Source organism: Muntiacus reevesi, chromosome 1 (assembly GCF_963930625.1).
Source record: "Muntiacus reevesi chromosome 1, mMunRee1.1, whole genome shotgun sequence".
In the NCBI taxonomy this organism is placed as follows: Eukaryota; Metazoa; Chordata; class Mammalia; order Artiodactyla; family Cervidae; genus Muntiacus; species Muntiacus reevesi.
In genome coordinates, this window is record NC_089249.1 from 38,968,586 (window position 1) to 38,991,775 (window position 23,190).

At 44.0% G+C, this 23,190-nt stretch overlaps 1 protein-coding gene across 2 annotated transcripts in view; it reads right to left on the bottom strand.

The window, feature by feature from the left end:
• Nucleotides 1–999: 999 nt before the first annotated feature.
• Nucleotides 1,000–23,190, bottom strand: part of PTPRO (protein tyrosine phosphatase receptor type O) — a 262,845-nt gene continuing 240,654 nt past the window's right edge. The window contains exons 23-26 of one of the 2 annotated variants that reach the window (XM_065940798.1): nucleotides 18,896–19,050; nucleotides 15,143–15,278; nucleotides 9,616–9,736; nucleotides 1,000–7,226 (exon numbers count right to left, since the gene is read on the bottom strand). In XM_065940798.1, the coding sequence (XP_065796870.1) occupies nucleotides 9,632–9,736; nucleotides 15,143–15,278; nucleotides 18,896–19,050 (396 nt within the window). In that variant the 3' untranslated portion in view covers nucleotides 1,000–7,226; nucleotides 9,616–9,631. Of the gene's footprint in view, nucleotides 8,367–9,615; nucleotides 9,737–15,142; nucleotides 15,279–18,895; nucleotides 19,051–23,190 lie in introns of both variants that reach the window. The other variant, XM_065940791.1, reaches the window with a different exon arrangement.

Below are 23,190 nucleotides of genomic sequence, written 5' to 3' on the forward strand. Positions count from 1 at the left end.
CAAAGAGTTGGACACGACTGAGCGACTTTCACTCACTTCAGTCACTCAGTTGAACAAGACAGCTAGTTCTCAGAGCAATTCTGTGATATTCACCAGGGGCTCCTGTTCACTGTTAGCCCTGCCCAGGTGGGTTTGGGTATTGATGTTTGTAATTACAAATTGGCTTTTTTTTGTTTCAGAATAAGTAGTTGGCTTTTCAGACAGGGTTTTACTGCCATAGATTTGCACAGGCTTCTTGCACTACTACTGCAGATTTTTCCACTGAATGTGGACCAAGCCCTGGCATAGATTTTCTGGGAAACCTGCTTATGTGGATTTCGTGATGCACTTGACAGCAGAGATTCACAATTGAAAAGCCAGGTCCGGGTGGTGCAGGGCTCTGATCCAGAGGATCGGCTCCTGCTTGGCGCCATGTGTCTATGGCATGAGGGTCCTCCTTGGGTCACAGCTGGACCTGTTCTATAACCCAAAGTTTCCCTGACTACTGGGAGGGGGAGCGAAGTGGGGTGGCTCAGGTGTCACCCTGGGGGCACTGAGCCAGCCCAGCACAGGCACCAGCTTCAGGCGCTCTTATCAAATGTATTCGAGAATTTCAAGATCATCTCCAAGATCTTCCCTTGGAGATGGTAAGTTTACTGATTTCCCAGAGAGCCATGTAACATATTAAGTCATTCCAAGAATGGTTTTCAGCCCTTTGCACATCATCTCACTTATTTGTTGAAGCCCTGAGAAAAAGCTACCATCACTATGTCCATTTCACAGATGAGGCCACTGAGTCGTGGCCAGGGGCTGAGGCTTAGCTCGAATCTGTCCCCAGCCACAGTCTGTGGTTCTAAACTGCTTCATCTGCTATACTGCTAGGCGCTGTCCTGTCCAGATTCCCAAGTTTGCTGAATAAGGGAGAATGTGATTTAGTTGGTTTTGAACATGAAAGAGCCCTTCTAAGCCTGTTCTGTTGTTTGCATTTGTAAAGGCAGTAGTGGCTGAGCTAACTTCTTATAGTTGAAACAGCCCGGTGGGCTTTTTGGCGTTCTTAGAAGTGAAGAAAATTAGGTTGTGTCAGCTGGCTTTGAGCTCCTTTCCACAGTCCTGGACTCACCATGACACCTGCGCTCAGCAGCTCCCCACGCGCCAAGCCTCACGACCTCCTGTGCGTTTGATCTCTCATTGATGTGGAACCACCCAGGGTCCCAGTTTTCACTGAAACCCGGGAATCAGATGCAGAGCCCGTAGCCCCAAGTATGGCTGAAAAATGTGAGTGGGTTTCCTGTGTAATGGTCTCGTTATGGGGTTTGTTGTTGCTGCTAGGTTGCTAGTTGTCTCTTTGTGACCCTATTGACTGTAGCCCACCAGGCTCCTCTGTCCATGGGATTCCCCAGGCAAGAATCCTGGGATGGATTGCCATTTCCTCCTCCAGAGGATCTTCCTGATCTAGAGGTCGAACCCACGTATCCTGCATTGGCAGGGGGGTTCTTTACCACTGAGCCACCAGGGAAGCCCTGTTATGGGTTTTGGAAAGGGACAAAAAAGAGAGAGAGCAGGAGAGCTCTAACTTGGAGGAAAACTGCTTCTGGAGAAGAATACATGCATTTGCACAGAAAAGTTTATTAAAAGCAGCATCACGGTTCTGATGACCTCATCCGGAGCCATTATTTGCCTTGTGTATTACATTCTCTCTGTTCTGTTTCATCTTTAACCTGCCCTCTGAAAATTTTATTGGATAGCCACACACCACTGTCCTGAGAAACTCCCACCATAGTTGAGACAGAACACAATCGAAAAGGTTATCCTTGTGCTGCCGTATTAGTTAAGGGCATGCTGACTACCATAAATGGCAATTCTAGAACCTCATGGCGACACAGTAGAAATGTGTCATTGGATCACGTCATGGGCCGGTGCAGGCTGGGACTTCTCCAGGTGTCGACTCAGGGACCCAGCCCCCTTGCCTCTTCTTGCCATCACCACGTCTACCTGCGGGCTTCCCAGGTGGCTCATTGGTAAAGAATCCGCCTGCTACGCAGGAGATGCACGTTCAATCCCTGGACTGGGAAGAGCCCCTGGAGGAGGAAATGGCAACCTGCCCCGGTATTCTTGCCTGGAGAATTCCATGGATAGAAGAGACTGGTGGGCTACAGTCCATGGGGTCGTAGAGTCAGACATGACTGAGCAACTAAACAGCAACAACAACAAATGTTTATCTGGAGGTGATATGTAAGTAAAGAGGGGGGGGATGGAGGGAGGGGTAGGCAGGATTCCTCCAGGCCGATTTTCAGGGCCCAGGGTCCAGAGAGCAGAGTCTACTACTTCTGCCACCCTTCCACTGAGCAAAACTGACTTTAAGTGCCTGGGAAATGTGACTCCCAATGTGTTCAGTTATGTTTGCAGTGACCGTAAACCCACTTGCTTCTGCTGAAAAACACATGAGCTGGAGTGGTCTGTGGAGTCCTGGAAAGAAACTGTCATTTTGAGTCAGCCAGGAAGAAAAGCTTCAGAAGGCGGGTTTGGAGGTTTGGTTACCCATATGAGCCCCGGTGATGGACGGCGTGGGTGTTTTATGAATGCTTGCTGCTTGCAGGGTAGAGTGTACAGCTTTAGCATCCTTTGATGTGGCTCTATAGTCTTAAATACTTTAATATGGCAGTCTAGTCTTTCTTGACCCTTCCAGAAAGAAATCACCTGTGCTCTTGGGCTGACAGTTTCTGCTTTATGTATTTCTGTCACATCATCTGTGGGCTTCCCCTGAGGCTCAGCAGTAAAGAATCCACCAGCAATGCAGTTGCCATGGGAGACCCGGGTTCAGTCCTTGGGTAGGGCAGATTTCCTGGAGGAGGGCATGGCTACCCACTCCAGTATTCCTGCCTGAAGAATCCCCATGGCCAGAGGAGCCTGGCGGGCTACAGTCCATAGGGCTGCAAAGAGTCGGACATGCCTGAAGCGACTTAGCAAGCACACATCACATTATCTGCACAACTCTGTTGCGCTTACTTTCCATTATTACATCCCCTCATGTGCCTGCATGCTCGCTCAGTCGTTTCTGACTCTTTGCTACCCTGTGGACTGTAGCCTGCCAGTCTCCTCTGTCTATGGGATTTCCCAGGCAAGAATACTGGAGTGGGTAGCCATTTCCTACTCGAGGGGATCTTCCAGACCCAGGGACCGAACCCATGTCTCTTGAGCCTCCTGCATTGGCAGGCAGATTCTTTAACACTGATTTCACCTGCTAGAATGTAAACTCCTCCAACCAGTGACCTTGTCTCTACGTCACAACCCCAGTCACTTCTGCGGTGCCTAGCATGGGATGTTGAGTCAACAAATACTTTTCTTTGAGAGCTATAAATTTACTGTTTTTCTCAAATGGAATGTTTTGAAAGTCAGCCTCTGTGAAGGTAACCCGGACAGTGCCCTTTGACCAAAATGGGAAAGTGGATTTGGTCTTTACGCCTCTCTCCAGGAGAGGTATAGAGTCAGACACCCTTAATGTTAGTAAGGTCCTTGGATGTGCAAGCAAGAGAAAGAAACACTTTCTGATGAATGGAGCGATGGGCTGCCTAGAGATGGCAATTCCAGAAGCATACTGGAAGTGGTTCATAGAAAAGAATCAGTCATCTGCCAGGGATGCGGTGGCAGGAAAGTCTGATTTTGAGTAGGACACTAGGCTGGTTTGCTGATCCTCATGAAGAAGAAGCATGTCAGGGTCTGTGATGACTCATGAGTAACAAAAGCCACGGGAATGTGGTGCTTTTGTCCTATGAGCTATTAGGAAAAAAGGTACACTACCATTACTGGTGTGATTACAGATGTATTGACAACATTTGAGCTACACAAGTGAAAAATGTAGAAAAAAACTTGCTTCATACATCTAATTGCTTTCTTAGTCCTTTCAACAACAACCAAACTCTGATTCCATAACCTATTTTTCCAAGTTAGCCTATGGCAACCATCTGTGCTCTGCGGGCGTGCTAGATCGCTGGGTCATGTCCAACTCTTTGCGACCCCATGGACTGTAGCCCACCAGGCTCCTCTGTCCATGGGATTCTCCAAGCAAGAATACTGGAGTGGGTTGCCATTCCCTTCTCTAGATTTGTGCTCTCTGTCCGAGTATTGTAAGTGATAAAAAAATCTTTTTTTGGTTGATTGATCGGTTCATTCAAAGTGATTACAAAAACATGTCTTTGTTTAACGAATGATTCAACAAACTAGTGACTTGTCCCTGACTCCAGGCTGAATGGCCTCAGTCAGTCGAGGTCTGGTGGTCATGACCTCTGCCTTCGGCATCGCTCAGGGTTCTGGGGACCTGCCCCGGACAATCTTCAGTTTGCTTGTGTCCCTCACAATACAACTCCCAGAGCCAAACGTGGTCCTCCATCTTTCACTGAGTGGCACCCCCAGGATCAGGTTTTGTGATAAGCATAAGTTGAAACTGAAAACAACAAACAGAAATCCTGCTGTTCTGGAAGGCCAGGAGTTAGAGAGATGATGGCTTAAGTTTCCTTCAAATGCATCCAAACAGGATGGTTAAAAAACCAGAGGTAGAGGTAGGAGCTGGTGTATGTATGTAGGTTTTTGTTGCTTTCTAACCCCTCTGGCCAAAGTGGATGTTCTGTTCAGAGCTGGGCATGGCCTCTGAGCTCTGAGCCTGTGCCAACCCCCAGGAGAGTGATCGGTGACCTAGGAATGCAGCCAGCTAGTTTGAAGCACATTACATCAGACGTTTCCCGAGGAGGAAAGGAAGGCCTCCTAGAAAGCAGGGAGGATTTTGGCTCTTAGAGATTGAATTCAGTAAATTTACCTCCTTGGTTGAGAGCCAATCCCCTAGCCAGCAGCTCTCATAACGTCTGCAAAAAACCTCTCAGATTCAAAGTCTCCAGCCCCTGCTTTACATGTTGACACCCCAGGTTTGTTTGAGAGATGTATCACCTTTCTGGGGGCAGGGACAGATTTTAGAAAAGGGGGGAGATTATAAAATCTGATTAAAGATTTTATAGGAACTTAAAAAAAAAAACCTTACTAAATTTCTCATTTTAAATTTGAGGGGCAGTGTTGACTTTGTAGTGGAAAATGATAAATCCTGGATTAGAACACAGCAAAAGGTTGCCATCTTTCACTTTCCTTCCTTTGCAAGTTAAATAAAGCCATATAATGTGTGGTGGTAGTTTATTTGCTAAGTTATGTCTGACTCTTGTGACCCCATGGACTGTAGCCCGCCAGGCTCCTCTGTCCATGGAATTTTCCAGGCAAGAATACTGGAGTGGGTTGCCATTTCCTTCTCCAGGAGATCTTCCCGACCCAGGGATTGAACCTGGGTCTCCTGCATTTGCAGGCAAATTCTTTACCAACTGAGCTACAAGGGAAGACTAATATAATGTGTAGGTATGGGTATGTTGGTGTTAGATATTAAATTTATAAATTAGAGCCTCGAGGTCATTTCTCAATTAACTTCAGAAATCGGCTTTTGCAGCCCAGAAATTTGATCTCAGTATCACTCAAAGTTAAATATCTTGTTAATCCAAAATTATGTGACTCAGAATATATTTAGAAAGGGAAATCTGTTGCCCAAAAAATACATTTGACACTACTGACTTTTTAAGTAAACTTATGCACTGCACTTTTGATATGTTTCAAACTTAAAACACTGTGATTTTTATAAAAAATAATGGCCAAATATTTAGGCTTATCATTGAAGGTTAGTTTTGAAATCTTATTTCCTCTCCTTTCTCTTCACTTTTCCCCACCCCCTCTGCAGAAAGTTTTATGTCATGTGTTGAAATATAAATATGTTGGGAAATCGTGGTTCGCAAAGATATTCTCTAAGCTATTTATGTAAAATCAGAAACTTCAGCTCTCAGTACCACATAGGCTACTGTGGACCACATGCGCTAATGCCTCTATATTCACTGCGCTGTTGCACTATTCAGATGATTAAAAAATACCTTAGTTAATAACACAGAGGCCCTGGCTACCTCTGCTCTGAATTTTTAAAGTTGAACCCTAGAGTGGAAATTGAGCTGGTTCAAGAATCTCCTAGGGTACAAGAAAGAATAAGATACAAAGCATCTTTGCATGAATTATCATATCTGATACCCTTTACACCTGTGAAATACGGCGATTTAGTAGGCACTTCCATAGTTCATCAATGGAGAGTCAGGACAGATAAATTTCAAAGTCCCCTGATAGGATGAAAATCCAAGTCTTCTGACAGATGGATGCTTTTCCCACCATAAACTCTACAATTTTAGGAGCGCTGGTGTACCAAGGGTGTACAGAGTGATGGCTGTGAAAACCCTTGAACAAAGCATCTGGTAAAGTAGCTGGTGTGAGTTTTCTCTGAATCTTCCCTCTATCTCTGGATACTTCATTTTCTCTTTTGGGAAAATTGATCTGGGACTATTTGATCCCTACCAAGAAGAGGTGCTCAAGACAGTCATAAAATATTTACAAAGCGCTTTAAGTTTCAGGGAAGTAAAGTTCCAGTCTGTGAGCATGGGAAATGTCCAGTAGCAGCAGCTGTCTTATCAGCTCACCCAAGGGTGCACACTTCACTCCTGACCTGTCTGTGTGCGAACACCTAAGGAAGTCACACATAAACACTTGGCACTCTTCTTTAGTTCCTGGGAATGGAGCGATATATTATTAACGTGTCCAAGAAGGGACCTCAGGTGTGGGAGTGAGAAGAGGAGGTGGCAGCGGGGCGGTGAGAAGGGGAAGGAGGGGAGTGCAAGTCAAAACTGATATCACCCAGGGAACCCAAGCTGTTAAGTTGCAGGGTCTGGACCACCTCTGCCCGTTCCCCCCGTGATGCCAACTGAGACTCTCTGGCCAGGCCTCGCAAAGGATTGTGCCAAGCTCCGCTGTGGCCAGGCCTTCTCAGTGACAAGAGACAGTGGGACGCAGAGCTGTTCCCTTGGCATCCTTTACCATCACTAAGGTCACTGATCACAACCGAAATTGATATCACATGCATCGCTTCCTGAAGCTTCTCAGCATAGAGGGGAGCCAGGGCTAGGGAAGGATGCACAGACAGGGGGACGCTGCCTCCTGAAACGCACACAGGACAGTTCAGGACAGCCGGGGCGAGGCAGCCAGTTTGTGTTTACTTTCAAATCAAAGTGTTTTCCTTTGTGTATCATCACCTCTTCTTTCTCAGGAAAGCGACACAAAGTAACAGGCTTCAGGATACCATCTGTGTCCATTTGACAGCAGTTCATGTCACAAGACACCATCATGTACTGTAATTATACAAAATGCAAAGAATAAAGTGTTGCTAGTTACATGGGTTAAAATGAAACTGACAGCCCAAAGGAACACAAAACAGAAAGATATCTCTGTCAGAATCCAGAGGGATGCTTGACAAGATTACCACCCCCCCCCCAAAAATGTAGCCAAATCATTGTCCTAGCATGCTGTAGTTCATTGCCACAACTTCATAAATTCCCAGCTCTTTGGGGGAAAGTGCGTGTTCATAGCTTGCAAAGAAATAACTTTTACATGTATGCAGGTCAACAGAAAAAAGAATGCAAACTCTAGGCACCAAGATTGCCCAATTAGCAATGGAGTCTAAAGAGTCAGACCTCACAGAGTCTTCTGAATCAGATCTAGTTCGCTGAAAAAGAATCTGGACAGTGATATTAGTCCAAGAGGGCCAAGGAAGAAACATTGAACCATTAATCAGGAGAAAAAAAAAAAATTAAAAAACTAGAACAATTAAGACTTAAATATTTTTTCTACTCTACTTTGAAGCTGAATTACAACTTTTCATATTTGGAAAAGATACACGCTGGATCTGTGGGGAGAGCCCCTTTTTCTACCCCCCATCTACCCTCCCCGATCCTGATCAATAGCCTGGGTTGCAGTACAGATATGATTGGTTCAACTTCCTTTAAGCAGAAGAGCTATTTCTTCATGTGTGGCCATACCTCTTTTTAACAATGAGGTATCACGTGACACTAACAATATCTGTTCCTTTTTGGGCTATGAGTTTGATCAACAGCGCGGGCAGAAAACAATGTAATGTTCTGATAAAATCACACAGGTACAAAAATTATTGCACTTAAAAACAACAACAAAAAACTCAGCCCAGCCAGCAAAGGGCCAGTGAAACTCTTCGGAAGTGTGCTGCTTGCCCTCTGCAGAGCGCCTGGACCTTTCTGGTGTTTGGTCGAATTTGGTCCATTATTGAATGTCCAGAAATGAAAGAGTCCAAAAGACACAGTAGGCTCTTTAAGGCTAAGTCTTCCCGGTGCTCATATGAGATAAATTATCTCCTTGGCCACATACTACAAAGTGGGGCTCTTTTTTAGCAAGTGGCTAGTAGGGCCCCCCTAAAAACTCTGGGAGCAAAGGGGGATGGGTACACATCATGTTCTGTCCTGTGAATGAGAGAGAGAGAGAGAGAGAGAGAGATGGTAAGCAGCCTGGGAGAGCAAAGCCACTCATCAACAAACCTGTGGCTGGAAGTGCTTTGATCACCTCCTGACTCCATCACTAGCTCTCACCACCCTCAACCCCACAGCCCATGAGGATGCGGGTTTGTCTGTGCATCTTTCTCTGGGTAAGTCCTCCTTTCTATGGCTCTGAATGTCTTTCCCTCTACTTGCAAATTTGTCTCTGTCTGTCTTCCCATGGAGAGGAGCCTAGTAGGCTATGAGGTCTCAAAGAGTCCTTCGGTCGTGTCTAAAGCGACTTAGGACACACACACGTCTTCTCTTATTCTTTATCCTTCCTGCATCCTTGGGCTTCCTGTCTCTCTTTGTTGATGGATGTAAAGGACCAGTGCTAATCCTATCCTGGTACCCACTGGTCCACATCCTTTCATACTTCCACAAGGCACCCCTCTGCTTTCTCTCCCTGTCAATGCTGCCCCCAATACCAATATATTCAGACACATGCCTCTGTTTACCGAACTGAATTACAAGATTATTTGTTACTTTAGCCACAATTATTTGCACCTCCAAAATCCGATCTCCTAGGAAAATGTGAGAACAAGGCACTGACTGTGGTATAATTTTTTCATGATGTCCTAAAGTAAGTGCTCATATAATAGACGAAATCAAGGTGTTTCCAAACTCCGATAACCTGAGACTATTGTCAATATTGTTTTTCTTCTTTGGGCGTGTTGACTTCAGTTCATATTTTCTTTGTAACTCTTTCTATGGCACTTGTAGTCAACAAAATTTTTGCATAAAGTATCTAGACAACTAGTGATGGTGGTTTAGTGGCTAAGTCATTTCCGACTCTTTTCTGACCCCATGGACTGTAGCCCACCAGGCCCCTCTGTCTGTGGGATTTTTCCAGGCAAGAATCCTGGAGTGGGCTGCAAGTAGGGTTGGATGGTAATATCCTGATTGGATCTGCAGGCACAGATTCAATATCAGAGTAATTTAAGGTTCAGGCAGGAGGGAATGGAAGTCAAATCTTTAGGAGTTGCTGAAGCTTCTGCATGCCACACTCACCAACCAAGGCACAGTGAGGCTCTAAGATGTGCTACTGTCTCTCCCTGCGGCCAGCTCTGTGGGGGCAGAGTCAGTGCAAATAGCTGCTGCCGCCTTTGCTTTATCCCATCATTCCTCTCTCACTGTTCTAAGACAGGGAGTCCATGACGGGCTCTTCTCTACTTACTTGTTGGGATTCTGAGCTAGGAATTGCTGACATTCTCATAGATGACATCACTGATACAGAACTGCTGCTTCTTCTTCGTCCACATCAGTTGCACACACTGATGGATAAAAATGTACTGTTCCTGGGGCAAAAGATAAAGATGTTTTAGAGCAAGGTATGTTTATGCAATGACTTCCCTGGTAGCCAGTGATTAAGATTCCGTGCTTCAGCTGCAGGGGGTATGGGTTCAATCCCCGGTCAGGGAACTAAGATTCCACATGCCATGTGGCATGGCCAAAAATAAAAAAAGATATGCTTGTGCAAAAATATAATATTTTAATACTATGGGAGTATTAAATACTATGATGAATGTCAAAGGAAACAATCTTCATTATTTGTAAAACAATTTCAAAACTAGAAGATCCAAAAGAATCAACTGTAAAAATATTTTGTTTAATAATAGGGTTTACACTATCACTAGTTAGTGCTAAAGGCAATGAATATTCAGTCAGTAAATCATGGGGCTATTTTCTAAAAAAATTGCACATTGCCTCATAATACACTGAAATAAATTCCAGGAAGGTTAATATATTAAGCCATAAAAATATAAAGGCATATATAGATTAATTCTTCTCTGACTACTTTAAGGAGGGGCTTTCTAAATTTTTTTTGGTTGTTCCATACTCCATATGGGATCTTAGTTCCTGGACTAAGGATCAAACCCACACCCCCTGCATCAGAAGCACAGAGTCTTAACCACTGGCTCACTCAGGAGGCCCCTGGGCTTTCTAAACTTTAAACAACAAAATAAATTAGAACAAAGATGTCAAACTGTTATATGTAAAAAGCAGAAAAAAGAACAAAATAAAGGGCAAACTAGAAACTGAGAGAGAAAAATATTTTCAAGAATTATGACAAATGTCGATACCTTTATCTTTGTTTAAAATTCACCCACATCAATAACACATTAACACACACACTTAACTTGACAAATAAATAAAATATACTAATCACTAGACCAAATATTCCTGAAAGGCAAGGACTGGGTCTTTTTTAGTTCTAATACCCAGCACTTTGTTTGTACTTACTAAATGTTTTTCGAAGTAAACTGAGAAAATATTAAAACATGTACAAAAATATGGCCAAGTAATAAAAAAAAAACTGTAAACTAAAACAATTATTTTTTTTTTAATCTACGAAGTGAGTAAAGCTAAGCAAAAAGTAGCATTCAATGATGATTTGAATTTGTTGAAGCAGCCATTTTTAACCAGTTGGTGGAGGTACAATTAATAAAATGCTAATACATGACATTGTGTGGATGGATAGAAGTAAGAAAGTAGGAAGGAATACAGTTTAATGTCATAGAAACAGGAGAATGTTTTGCATAAGCAGTGATATATCTAAAGTGAGGGAGTATTCAGTCTTTAAAATGAGATTGATAGAGTTTTAGGCAATTTGGGATAATACACACAGCAAAATATTCAGTGAAAAATCAGAAAGTAAAATTATGATATGTGTATAGAGCATATGAGTACAATCATGTGAACATTATTCTTGACTAAGGCCGAGATGTTGTTATTGCTGTTGTTCGGTTGCTAATTCATGTCTGACTCTTTGTGACCCCATGGACTGCAGCATGCCAGGCTTCCCTGTCCTTCACTATCTCCCAGAGTTTGCTCAGATTCATCTTCATTGAGTCAGTGATGCTATCTAACCATCTCATCTTCTGCCACCCCCCTCTCCTTCTGCCTTTACTCTTTCCAAATACCAAAATTGACAGTAGCTATCTTTATCCTATTTCCTTTTCCTTATTTCCCAGACTTTCTCTCTAAGTAATACCATTAAAAATAATCTTTAAATAAGACCCAGTTAAAATATCCACAGGATTTTAAGGAGTCTGTTGTTTGACAACTTCATGCAAATGATAAGGTTAAAGACTTTAGACTTCCTTGGCTTTGACTCACATGTATTTTTTTTAAAAATTGGGCGAAAATATATTCCCTTATTTCATGACAATATCACATCAGTAACTGAGCTTCCCTTTCTCATTATGACAAATCCCTCCATGGTCGCTGGTGTTGAGTTAAGCACAGGGCATTGATAAGGGCAGAGAGTGCCTGATTTCTCAACCCATAATGAGGCAGTGGTGAACCTTTGTGTCAAAAATAAATAAGTAAATAAAGTAGGCCACAGGGAAAGTAAACAAGACTATTAACAGGCACATATCTGAGAGTTCAGGAGAAATCTAAGCTGCCTATCAGGAGGCCTGAAGGCTCAAAGCAAGGTCCTACCTACCTGACCTCCAGAGAAAGCTTGTTAGAGGAAAATGAAAGAAAACCTTTGATAAAAACAGAGGAGAGCCCAGGGGAGGTGAAGGCCATCCACACTTCATAGTTTCAAAGCACTTATCTTGATGGTATTGGTTCATCTGATGTATACTTTACAATAAACAATGCGTGAACGTTGTCCCTTGCATTTTATAGATGAGAAATGGGAACTTCAAAAAACATTTTTAAAAATTTTTTTAACTTTTTAAAATGGGCTACAATCCATGGGGTCACAAAGAGTTGGACATGGCTGAACGACCGATCACATAACTGATTTATGTGCGTTAATTCGCTTCAGTTGTGTCCAACTCTTTGCGACCCCATGGACTGTAATCCACCAGGTTCCTCTGTTCATAGGAGTCTCCAGGCAAGAATACTGGAGTGGGTTGCCATTCCCTCCTCCAGGGGATCTTTCCATTGCTGGGACTGAACCGGAGACTCTTAAAAGTGTCCTGCATTGGCAGTTGGGTTCTTTACCACTAGCATCACCTGGGAAGCCCTAGCTGTGTTCATTTTGGATGTACAGGAAAGTTTAGTTATACATGCATCTATGTCTTTTATTTTAGATTCTTTTTCTTATAGGTTATTACAAAATGTTGAGCAGAGTTCCCTGTGCTATTCGCATGGTTCTTGTTGGCTATCTATCTTATATATCTGTGTGTATCTGTTCAGTGGAATGGGAGCTTTGAGAGGTGAAGTGAGTTGTGCGGTGGTCAAGCTGGGACTCAGGCGTCTTGCAGAGTCTGATCTGGCCACTCTCCTCTCTGCTCTCATGTAGGGACCCACACGGTGCCTCTGCTCAGGTGAGAAAGAAGACGAGGGTTCATCATGATACAGCCCATGCAGCAGGCACCTGAAACGTGCATCTGAGGACATGGTCAAATTAATCAGTGACTTCTGTTCTCTGTAGAGGGGTTGGAGTGAAGGGCCATCGAGAGGACCTGGAAAAATCAGAAACTAGCCTGGGAGGTAACCTGTGCATGGCACTGTGGTTTCTATATTTACACGGACTCAGCTGGAGAATTACTCTGGATTCTTGAAAACCATTAGTGTCAAAGGAGTGCTTTGGGATACTGAAGGAAAAGAATTGTTTACTCAGTTCTTTTTATTTATTACCATCAGTAAACTAGAAGGCTGCAGAACTGTGGCGTGAATGAGCTCAAGGAGCATGTTAGGAAAAATCCTAACATTCAAGTTACAGGCTGAACCACAGAGCATAGGAATAAGGAAAAACAGAGGTAAATCAATGGACAAGATGTTCCAGACATGACTAATGACGAGGTTGACATAAATAAACAACTTGAACTAGAGAGGATCCCAGCAAAATCCTGAGGGAACTTGAGAGTGGACTGGAGCAGCTGGGAAAAATAAGTGACCCGTGGTGACCTCTGCCTCTTCTGCAGACCTTGAATTTTCCCACGTGAGTTCAGGGAAGGGATATCATACTTAAAAAAGACCATCTTCCCTGGAGATGTCAACCTAAAATACTACCATAAACAAAGCAGCAATCAAAATTTGAGGAAAGAAAGTTAGGGAGGAAATTAGACTTTTTTTCAGCTTTGCAGAAGGGCACATGGTGGCAGCCCTTGTCTCATGTCCACACCTGAAGAAGGATAATGATGCTAGAAACCAGATGGAGGGTCTGCTATGTGAAGGTAGTTTTTAAAAAGGGATTAAGATTCTGTTGTTGGAAAGTTGAAAGCTAACAGGCTATAATCACAGTCTATAAAATTATAAAAGGTATAAATTAAGTCAATGGGGGCAGACAATTCATCAAATCCAAAATACTTAAAATGAGGAGTGGCCCTTTGAAGCTTGGGGATTAATACACATAATAGGGAGTTCTAATCACATAGTAGGATATGGATTTATGGAAGCGAAAACCAAAAATACAGACGGATTCATAAAGCAATGTTTAATTACTAGGTAGTTGGGCTTGTCTGGGAAACCGGGACATTTTTAAACTTATGATAACAAGGTGATGTTCATGTCCCCACGGCAGTAAATTAGAAGGCAGCCGGGCTGGGATGTGAGTGATCTCAAGGAGGACACTAATAGATGTCTTATTTCCTAATCATCCCTGAGCCATCTGAACGTGAATGAGTTACTGTTTCCAAAGTGCTATGATGTTGCTATAGCTCAGAAATAAACACACTGGAATGAATGGCTGTGCAGAACCTCGGCCAGATGGCAAAGGGCAGGGGGAGGGAGAAAACCGGAAGCACTGAGACAGGAGCCAGGACCGCAGGCTTTTGCGCTACACTGCCATCTAGTGGTGGTTGGCGGGAAAAGGAGAGGGAAGAGGTGGCAGGCTTTAATCCCTTGGGAACTGAAATCAGCGGTCAGGCCAGGTTGTATTCTATCCCACAAGTGTTCCTCCCACACACACTCCTCGAGAAGGAGGATTATTATTGTTCGCCTGAAGCTAAGAAGTTGCGAGTACGGCTGGGTGACTAAGATTACCGAGAAGCTATTGTGCTCTGGTTTGGGGCACACACAGGTGCACACCCACTGATGCTCCGAGGCTGTGATGCTGTCTGCGGGCACCGGGCGGGGCTGCCATTCCAGCCTGAATGCATTTCAAAGGCTTCACGGGAGGGGAGGGCTTGGGAGAAGAGGAGGCCCCGAAGCGGGGCAGGTAGCACTGATGGCTATTTCTGGAGATGTGTTGTTACAATAAGGAGTCCATTCATTTAGCTCAAGGAGACTGGCTGTGTTGGTGGATGAAGGGTTGGAAGTCCTTAAAATCACAAAGATTTTATCTCATCAGAAAGCACATGTGCAACACATATTATCCTCACAAGTGAACGGAGTGACACGAAGGGCAAACTAATGACAAACTTACAGAATTGAGTCTAGCATTTTAAATAGAAATTCAATCACACCAATTCCAAAGTCTCCACTTGGTGGCATTTCCCCAGATGGCTGTTACCCTCACTGAATTCTCGGTCTGTTCAAAGAGGTTTTATTCCATTATAGATACATCCATGTGCTCTGGCTTACTGGAGGGCATAGGACACCAACAAAAGTGTAGACAATATACAGCGAATGGTTATCTGTTTCTTTTATACCTTGGAGCAGTTTGAATGTGCACAATAAGAAACTGGGAACAGCAAATGCAAAAAAACATTTTGAGACAATGGTTTTGAAATATGAGATTGAATAGTGGGAAGTTTTTCAGTCAAGCCCAAATTTAAAAATACCTGTGATTCGGTTCCTACCTCGGTCTGTACCATAGACATCCGGTATGACCGCATTTCTGACACCAGCCCCAGGATGTCGACAAACTCATGATCCCGAATGTGCTGCAAGAGTCTGTCCAGGGCGATGAACGTTCCCGTCCGGCCGACTCCAGCACTGAAAGAGGTTCCGATATCATGTCACTTACAGACTGTCCTTGCACAGTGTTTGAGGGGCTCCCCGGGGTGGCTTAGAGGTTAAAGCGTCTGCCTGCAATGCGGGAGACCAGGGTTCGATCCCTGGGTCAGGAAGATTCCCCTGGCGAAAGAAATGGCAACCCACTCCAGTATTCTTGCCTGGAGAATCTCATGAACGGAGGAGCCTGGTGGGCTATAGTCCACGGGGTCACAAAGAGTGAACACAACTGAACGACTTCAGTTTCACTTTCACTTTCTACACTGTTGGAAACAAATAAGTGATAAAATCCACCAAAACTATAGGTACCATCATTGAGAAAAGAGAAGACAAAATTGACAATATTTCCCAACTGATTTTTTAAAAAATCTTATTTATTGATTTTGGCTATAAACTGGGTCCTCATTGCTGCACTGGTCTTTCTCTGGTTGTGGTTTGACTCTCTAGTTGTGGTTTGACGGCTTCTCATTGTGGTGGCTTCTTCTGTTGTGGAGCAAGGGCTCTAAGGTACGCCAGCTTTAATGGTTGCAGTTCCCAGGCTCTAGAACACAGGCTTAGTAGTTGTGGCGCATGGGCTTACTTGCTCATCAACATATGGAATTTTCCTGGATCAGGGATCAAGCTCATGTCTCCTGCATTGGCAGGCAGATTCCCTACCACTGAGCCACCAGGGACGCCCTTATTTTTTAAAAATCCTTTATTTTATATTGGAGTATAGCCGATTAGCAATGTGAGTTTCAGGGGCATAGCCATGGGACTCAGCCATACATACACATGTATCCATTCTCCTCCAAGCTCCCCTTCTCATTGTCTTCCACATAACACTGAGCAGAGTTCCATGTGCTACACAGAGGACCTTGTTGGTTATCCATTTAAAATATAGCAGTGTGTACTCTCGAGAGTCCCTTGGACTGCAAGGAGATCCAACCAGTCCATCCTAAAGGAGATCATTCCTGGGTGTTCATTGGAACGACTGATGCTGAAGCTAAAACTCCAATACTTTGGCCACCTCATGCGAGGAGTTGACTCATTGGAAAAGACCCTGATGCTGGGAGGGATTGGGGGCAGGAGGAGAAGGGGACGACAGAGGATGAGATGGCTGGATGGCATCACTGACTCGATGTTTACCCAAACATGAGTTTGGGTAAACTCCGGTAGTTGATGATGAACAGGGAAGCCTGGCGTGCTGCGGTCCATGGGGTCGCAAAGAGTTGGATATGACTGACTAACTGAACATGCCCATCCCAAACTCCATAACTGTCTCTTGCCCTCATCCTTCCCTCTTGCCAACCATAATTTCTCTAAGTCTGTGAGCCTGTTTCTGTTTTGTAAATAGTATCACATGACATCCTTTATATGAGGAATATAAAAAGAAATGATGCAAGTGAAATTATTTACCTCCCTGATGTTTAAGTATGCAGTCGTGGTTGATGTGTCTCCTAATGTCAGTTTTATCACTGCTCCCTCCCTTAGACTGCTGTGTGTCTGCCTTAGCCATCTGTCACCCTCCTGCCACTGGGCTCTCTATTCCTTAGGAAAGTGAGGATTCATATGGAACCTGCTGGAACCAGCAGGAACCAGGCAGGAACCAGCCCTCAAGGAGATGATGATGTTGTTGTTTAGTCACTAAGTCGTGTCCAACTCTTTTGCAACCCCATGGACGGTAGCCCGCCAGGCTCCTCTGTCCATGGGATTTCCCAGATAAGAATATTAAAGTAGGTGGCCATTTCTTCCTCCAGAACATCTTCCTGACCCAGAGATTGAACCCATGTGTCCTGCTTGGTCAGGTGGGTTCTTTACCACTGAGCCCTCAGGGAAGCCCAAGAAGCTGATACATGGAAACAGTTCCAGCCTTCAGAGGAGCCTCAGAGTTAAGTCCTCCTGCCCAGCTTTAAAGTCTAGCTGAGATGCCCACACTCTAGCTCTGGTGCTGGGGCCATTCAGCCCTAGGTCAAGTTTACCATCTCAGCCCTTCCTTAGAGCGCATCTGCCCTGCTGGTGGTGCTGGTCTGCTGCGGTCACCCAGGGATCTTTGAGACAATTGCCTCAAAATCAGATTTAATATTTGGATCCAGTATCTTTCAGTCCTCAAGTCCCAATACTCTGAGTATAGAGGGAAGTGGAGTGATTCAGGCTAACCAGTTCATTACCACAGTTCCCAGTGTCACAGATAAACTCAGCTCTCCTTTCCTTCCAATCACTCACGGACTGAAGTGCCAGCTGACTCTGAACTCTGAATTACGAGGAAATGCGAAAAAAAGGAAGGGCTTCCCTGGTGGCTCAGATGGTAAAGAATCCGCCTGCTAAGGCAGGAGATGCAGGCTTGATCCTTGGGTCAGGAAGATCCCCCTGCTTAAGGAAATGGCAACCCACTCCAGTATTCTTGCCTGGAAATCCCGTGATAGAGGAGCCTGGTGGGCTACAGTCCAGGGGGTCACAAAGAGTTGGACACGACTCACAACATATGCACATGCACACAGGAGAAAAAGGAAATGAAGAGCAATCAAAAGCAATCTACTTGTGAGATTTGCTGGAAGAGATTTCCAACATGAAAAACCACAAGTTCAGAGCCCAGATTTGCTTTTTCTACCAGGCAACTCTTCTCTCTTATCTTCTCACGTAAAATGTTTCTGGGCCTGGGTGAACACTCACGAAGCCACATCCAGAACTGTACCTGCTCCCTGCATGAAAGGAGGCCACGCGTTTGAGGGTTGAGCAGCTTTATTTTCTGCTCTTGGAAGGAAGCATTTTGAGACTAGGTAACCTCATCCAGTGAAGCAAAGCGTTTTGGCCTGGGAATGACTGACAGCAAGTGTAGCCTCTCTAGTCAGAAACTTGGTAGCTTATGAAGCATTTTTCTTTCCAAGGAGAAACACACCTACCCCTGGCACAACCCTACCCCTACCCCCCACCCACCCCTACACACACACACACACACACACACACACACACACACACAGAGTCAGCCATTTTAGCTCACAAAACTCAAAGTGCTAGACCCAGGCTTATTGGCTGCCAACGCCTCCTCTGACTTCTTTGTCTCACTGCTACCTCTGATAAACAATGTTGTTGTTGTTTACTCATTAAGTCATGTCCGACTCTTTTGTGACCCCATGAACTACAGCCCGCCAGGCTCCTCTGTCCATGGAATTTTCCAGGCAAGCATACTGGAGTGGGTTGTCATCTCCTTCTCCAGGGGCTCTTCCCAACTCAGGGATCAGATTTGTGTCTCCTGCATTGGCAGGTGGGTTCTTTACTGCTGAACCACCTGGGAAGCCCTAAGATAGCCATATTATATGTCAATCATGTATTTAGTAAGACTTTGTTCATCATAACTTTTTAAATTTTTTAAAATTATCTTTTTAATTGGAGGATAATTACAATATGGTGATGGTTTTAGCCATACATCAACATGAACCAGCCACAGGTATACATGTGTCCCCCCACATCCTGAATGCCCCACCCACCTCCCTCTCTACCATCTAAATTTTTAAAAACCATAACTCATTGACCAGTTAATCCAATCTGATCAGAGGTTTATGGCATGATGGGCAATTCCCTCCACGACTTCTAGCAGCCAGCACCTTTGAGGAGGTTACCTGCAGTGCACGATCACGGGGCCTTTGCTCTTCGTAGCTTGCTGTCGGACCTTGTGTACAAACTGGAGGATGCTTTCTGCAGCGTTGGCTGTGGGCACCCCGTGATCGGGCCACGCGGTGTAGTTAAAATGGGTCACATCTTGCATCTCGTCAGCCTTTGGGAGAAAAACAAGCGTTAATCTCTCCGTCCACCGTCAGGATGGCTCAGGCCTCCGCGGCAGCTCTTGAGTAACGGGAAGGCTGCATTCCACTCCCGGTCAGCACACCTCCCTTTCTCGCTCTCAGCATTGTGTCCGGCACAAAGCTGGCCCTGAGAAAAACAAATACTAATTGTATAAAGCTTCAAACAGTAGGATAACTAGGCTAATCCATGCCTGGGTCGTGATAAGAGCCCAAGCAGATCAGGGTTTGCATCCTCGTTCTGCCATTCAGAAGTTACATCAGTTCTGGGCAATGAATTAAACGCTGGAAGATGCGGTTGGTGGCCAGCTTGGGTCTGTTTGGCCAGGTGATCCATTCTGTCTCCCTGGTGCTGCTAGTAGCATCTGGCTGCAGCCCCATCGCTCAGAGATGTCCCCCACTAAAGGGAACTGCCTGATGGAAAGTGCCGAAGAGATCAGGTTCCCAGGGTGGGGGCAGACCACAGTGATTGACTGATGGATGTTGTTATTATTCAGTCACTAAGTCTGACTCCATAGACCACAGCACACCAGGCTCTCCTGTTCTTTACTCTCTCCTGGAGTTTGCTCAAACTCATGTCCATTGAGTCAATGATACTATCCAACCATCTCATCCTCTGCCACCTCCTTTTCCTTCTGTGATTAAGTAAGTAAGTAAGTGTTAGTCGCTCAGTCGTGCCCAACTCTTTGTGACCCCATGGTCTGCAGCCCACCAGGCGCCTCTGTCCATGAGATTTTCCAGGCAAGGATACTGGAGTGGGTCACCATTTCCTTCTCCAGGGGATCTTCCCAGCCCAGGGATCGAACCCGGGTCTCCTACACTGCAGGCCGATTCTTTACCGAGTGAGCTACAAGGGAAGCCCCTTTGTGATGGATACCGCGGAGCAAAATGTCAGGCTAGGACAACTCTCCTGTCCTCTCCTGCTTCCCTTTTCTTGTAGGTATTTTACCCAATACCACGCTATCAAAAAACCCCATGTGTGACAATCCCTGTCTTGGGTTCTGACACTAGGGGACCCAACACAAGATGCACTCACTGAACCCCAGCGTTCTCTTACTTGAAGAGGGTCTCATGATAACTTTAACAAGGGTTGTGCGAATTAAGTGTGAGCGTGTCTGTGAAGGGTGGTTTCTGTTAGATAGTCTCATCACTGCTGCTGCTGCTGCTAAGTCCCTTCAGTCGTGTCCGCCTCTGTGCGGCCCCATAGGTGGCAGCCATGAGGCTCCCCCATCCCTTGGATTCTCCAGGCAAGAACACTGGACTGGGTTGCCGTTTCCTTCTCCGATGCATGAAAGTGAAAAGTGAAAGTGAAGTCTCTCAGTTGTGTCCGACTCTCAGCGACCCCATGGACCGCAGCCTACCAGGCTCCTCCATCCATGGGATTCTCCAGGCAAGAGTACTGGAGTGGGGTGCCATCGCCTTCTGCAGTCTCATCGCTGCTGCTACGTAATTACTACCACTTGTTCTCATCCAGCTCAGTGCATTTCTTTTCCTAAAACTGTTATTATTTTTAAGCATTCTCCTTTTATTTATTTATTTTTTTGGCCAAGCAGGGCAGCATGCAGGATCTTAGTTCCCCGGCCGGGTCTCGAACCTGTGCCCCCTGCGGTGGAAGCACAGAGTCTTAACCGCTGGATCACCAGGGAAGTCCTCAGCACAGTGCGTTTCAGTGAGTGGTTCTGGGGATCCCAATAAGTGGATATTTTCTATATTTTCCTATTCATATGAACCCATACACCAAATATATTATTATTCTCTCTGACCTGAGTAAACAATAACTAAGATATATGTCCTTCAAGAATTACTTGCTTTAGCCCCTACTACCTTATAAGCATAAAGTTTTATTCTGCTCTTGTTATCAACTACCAGAAATATTCCAAATCCAAGCTTCACAAAGATCTAATGCATCCTTCATCTCCCAAACTTGCCAAGACTCTTGAATCCATTCAGGAGATGGAATATTATATTGTAAATTGGAAGAATTTGTCTGGATACAAAGTTTAGGTTTTCAGGTATTAAAGAGAAATGAATTTCAAAGAGTCTGTGGTCTTGGGTGAGGTAAAACTATAAAAATAAATAATGATAAATAAAATATAATATTTGTGTGTGTGTATGTGTGTGTGTGTGTGTGTGTGTGTGTGTGTGTATATATATATATATATATATATCTCAGCACTTCAACTAGACCCACTGTCTCCTTGGCCTAAGGCCACACATCAATGCCTCTTTCATTGAATGCCACATTCAATGCCTCTTTCTCACAGGTTCAAGGACTTTGTCTTGGATACATGAAGCATGAAATCTGCAAAAACACCGGCCAGCTTTACCGCTGTCTTTAGGAAGTACGGCAAGAAAGTAACTCAAGCAGAATAAATTGTGCAGAATGAATGAATTACTCAACACCAGGATTTAAAGATACTTCATCACCACATAGCTGTGGTTGCCCAAAAAAGTTCATGAAAATGCTCTTTTCAAATAAGAATCACAGGCTGAGAACAAGACCTGTACACTGTAGGATATACATGCATATATATGAATATATACAATCATATCTATATCTTTATGTATATAGAATATATATAAAATCTCCTCTGGTTGATCTGACAAGGTATCCAGCTAAAATATGCAAGTGGTTCAAAAATAGAAATTCTTTAAATTGTCGTCCGTCTCTCTGCAGCTGCAAGGCAGAGAGATGGGTGATTCCTGTTAGCTGAATAGCAAGGCACATGTCAATGGGAACAAACCAGTTTTTGCTGGTTTTTGGTTTCCAATTATTATTCAGTTCATGCCAAGTTTCAAGTACTGGAAAGTGATCAATTGTGTGTTATGGTCATTTTCCTCCTTCCTTACTAAATGAGAAAACCTTACTGGTTACATCTTAGCCATTCCAAAATGTCTCTGGTTTTCTCATTTAGGTAATTTTATCTGGTTTTACTCTGAAAGATTCCATATAGAAATATGGAGGAGATAAAGAAGTGTATAATCCAAAAATGAAAAAAAAGTCAGAAAAAAATCTATTCATCAGCAATAGCATGACAGTCTTTAGTTTTAGCATTCATTGCAGGAGCTTAAAACTTAGATTCTGTATATTTATGGCCCAAAGGGGGCACTCTGGGACCAGATGCTTGTGACTATAAAAATATTTCCAGAAAACTCTGTCATTAAACATTTTATTCGTCTGCTTGAAGCCCTTCACACGTTTGTCATTGAAAGGTCATCATTTAAGATCAAGGGCAAGAAGTATAATATGAATCATACCGTAATTGATGTCACTCTTGGGAACATACCCTATGTTTGTTTTGCAATTTTCTTCCCCTATATGCAAAGCCTAGGGAAAGATTTATTCTATTAAAATCTATTCTATATTTGTCTAGCAGTTTGCACTGCTTTCTGGTTGACATAGCCAAGACAGAAAGCAGAGTTCAAATAAAATTCCTATTGTTAAATATTTTCTCTGGTGGTTATATCTGTTGATGTTTTCTTAATACTCTCTTATTTTTGAAAACATCCATTCACTGATTTTTTTTTTTTTTCATTTCACAAGATTATTAAGTGGCTAACCATTTGGATTAAAAGGATTATTATTTTTTAAGATTTTTTTTGATGTGGACAATTTTTAAAGTTTTCATTGAATTTGCTACAATATTGCTTCTGTTTTATGCGTTGGTTTTTTTGGCCAGGAAGCATGTGGGATCTTAGTTCCCTGACCAGGGATGAAACACACATCCTGGGCATTGGATGGTAAAGTCCTAACCACTAGATCACCTACAGAGAAGTCCCTACAAGGATTATCAAAACAGGATGCTTGTATATGAAACTCATAGCACATGGAGGAGGCAGACACAAAATCAGAGAATTGTGACCACTTATAGTGCACTGTGATGAAATACACACGGGATTAGAGCAGGGGAGGAGAGGGAGAAGGGTCTCTTGAGACTAGGGAAGGCTTGATAAAGAGATGACATTTAAGCTGACACTCTGAGTAGGGATGTCCTTAGAGAATGGGAGGAGATGAGCATTTCAAAGAGATAGAACAGCATGGAGCAGTTACTCTGGGATCTGCCTACATTCTTAATGCAGCAAAAGCCATTGTTACCTGCTAGCAGTTAAGTGAT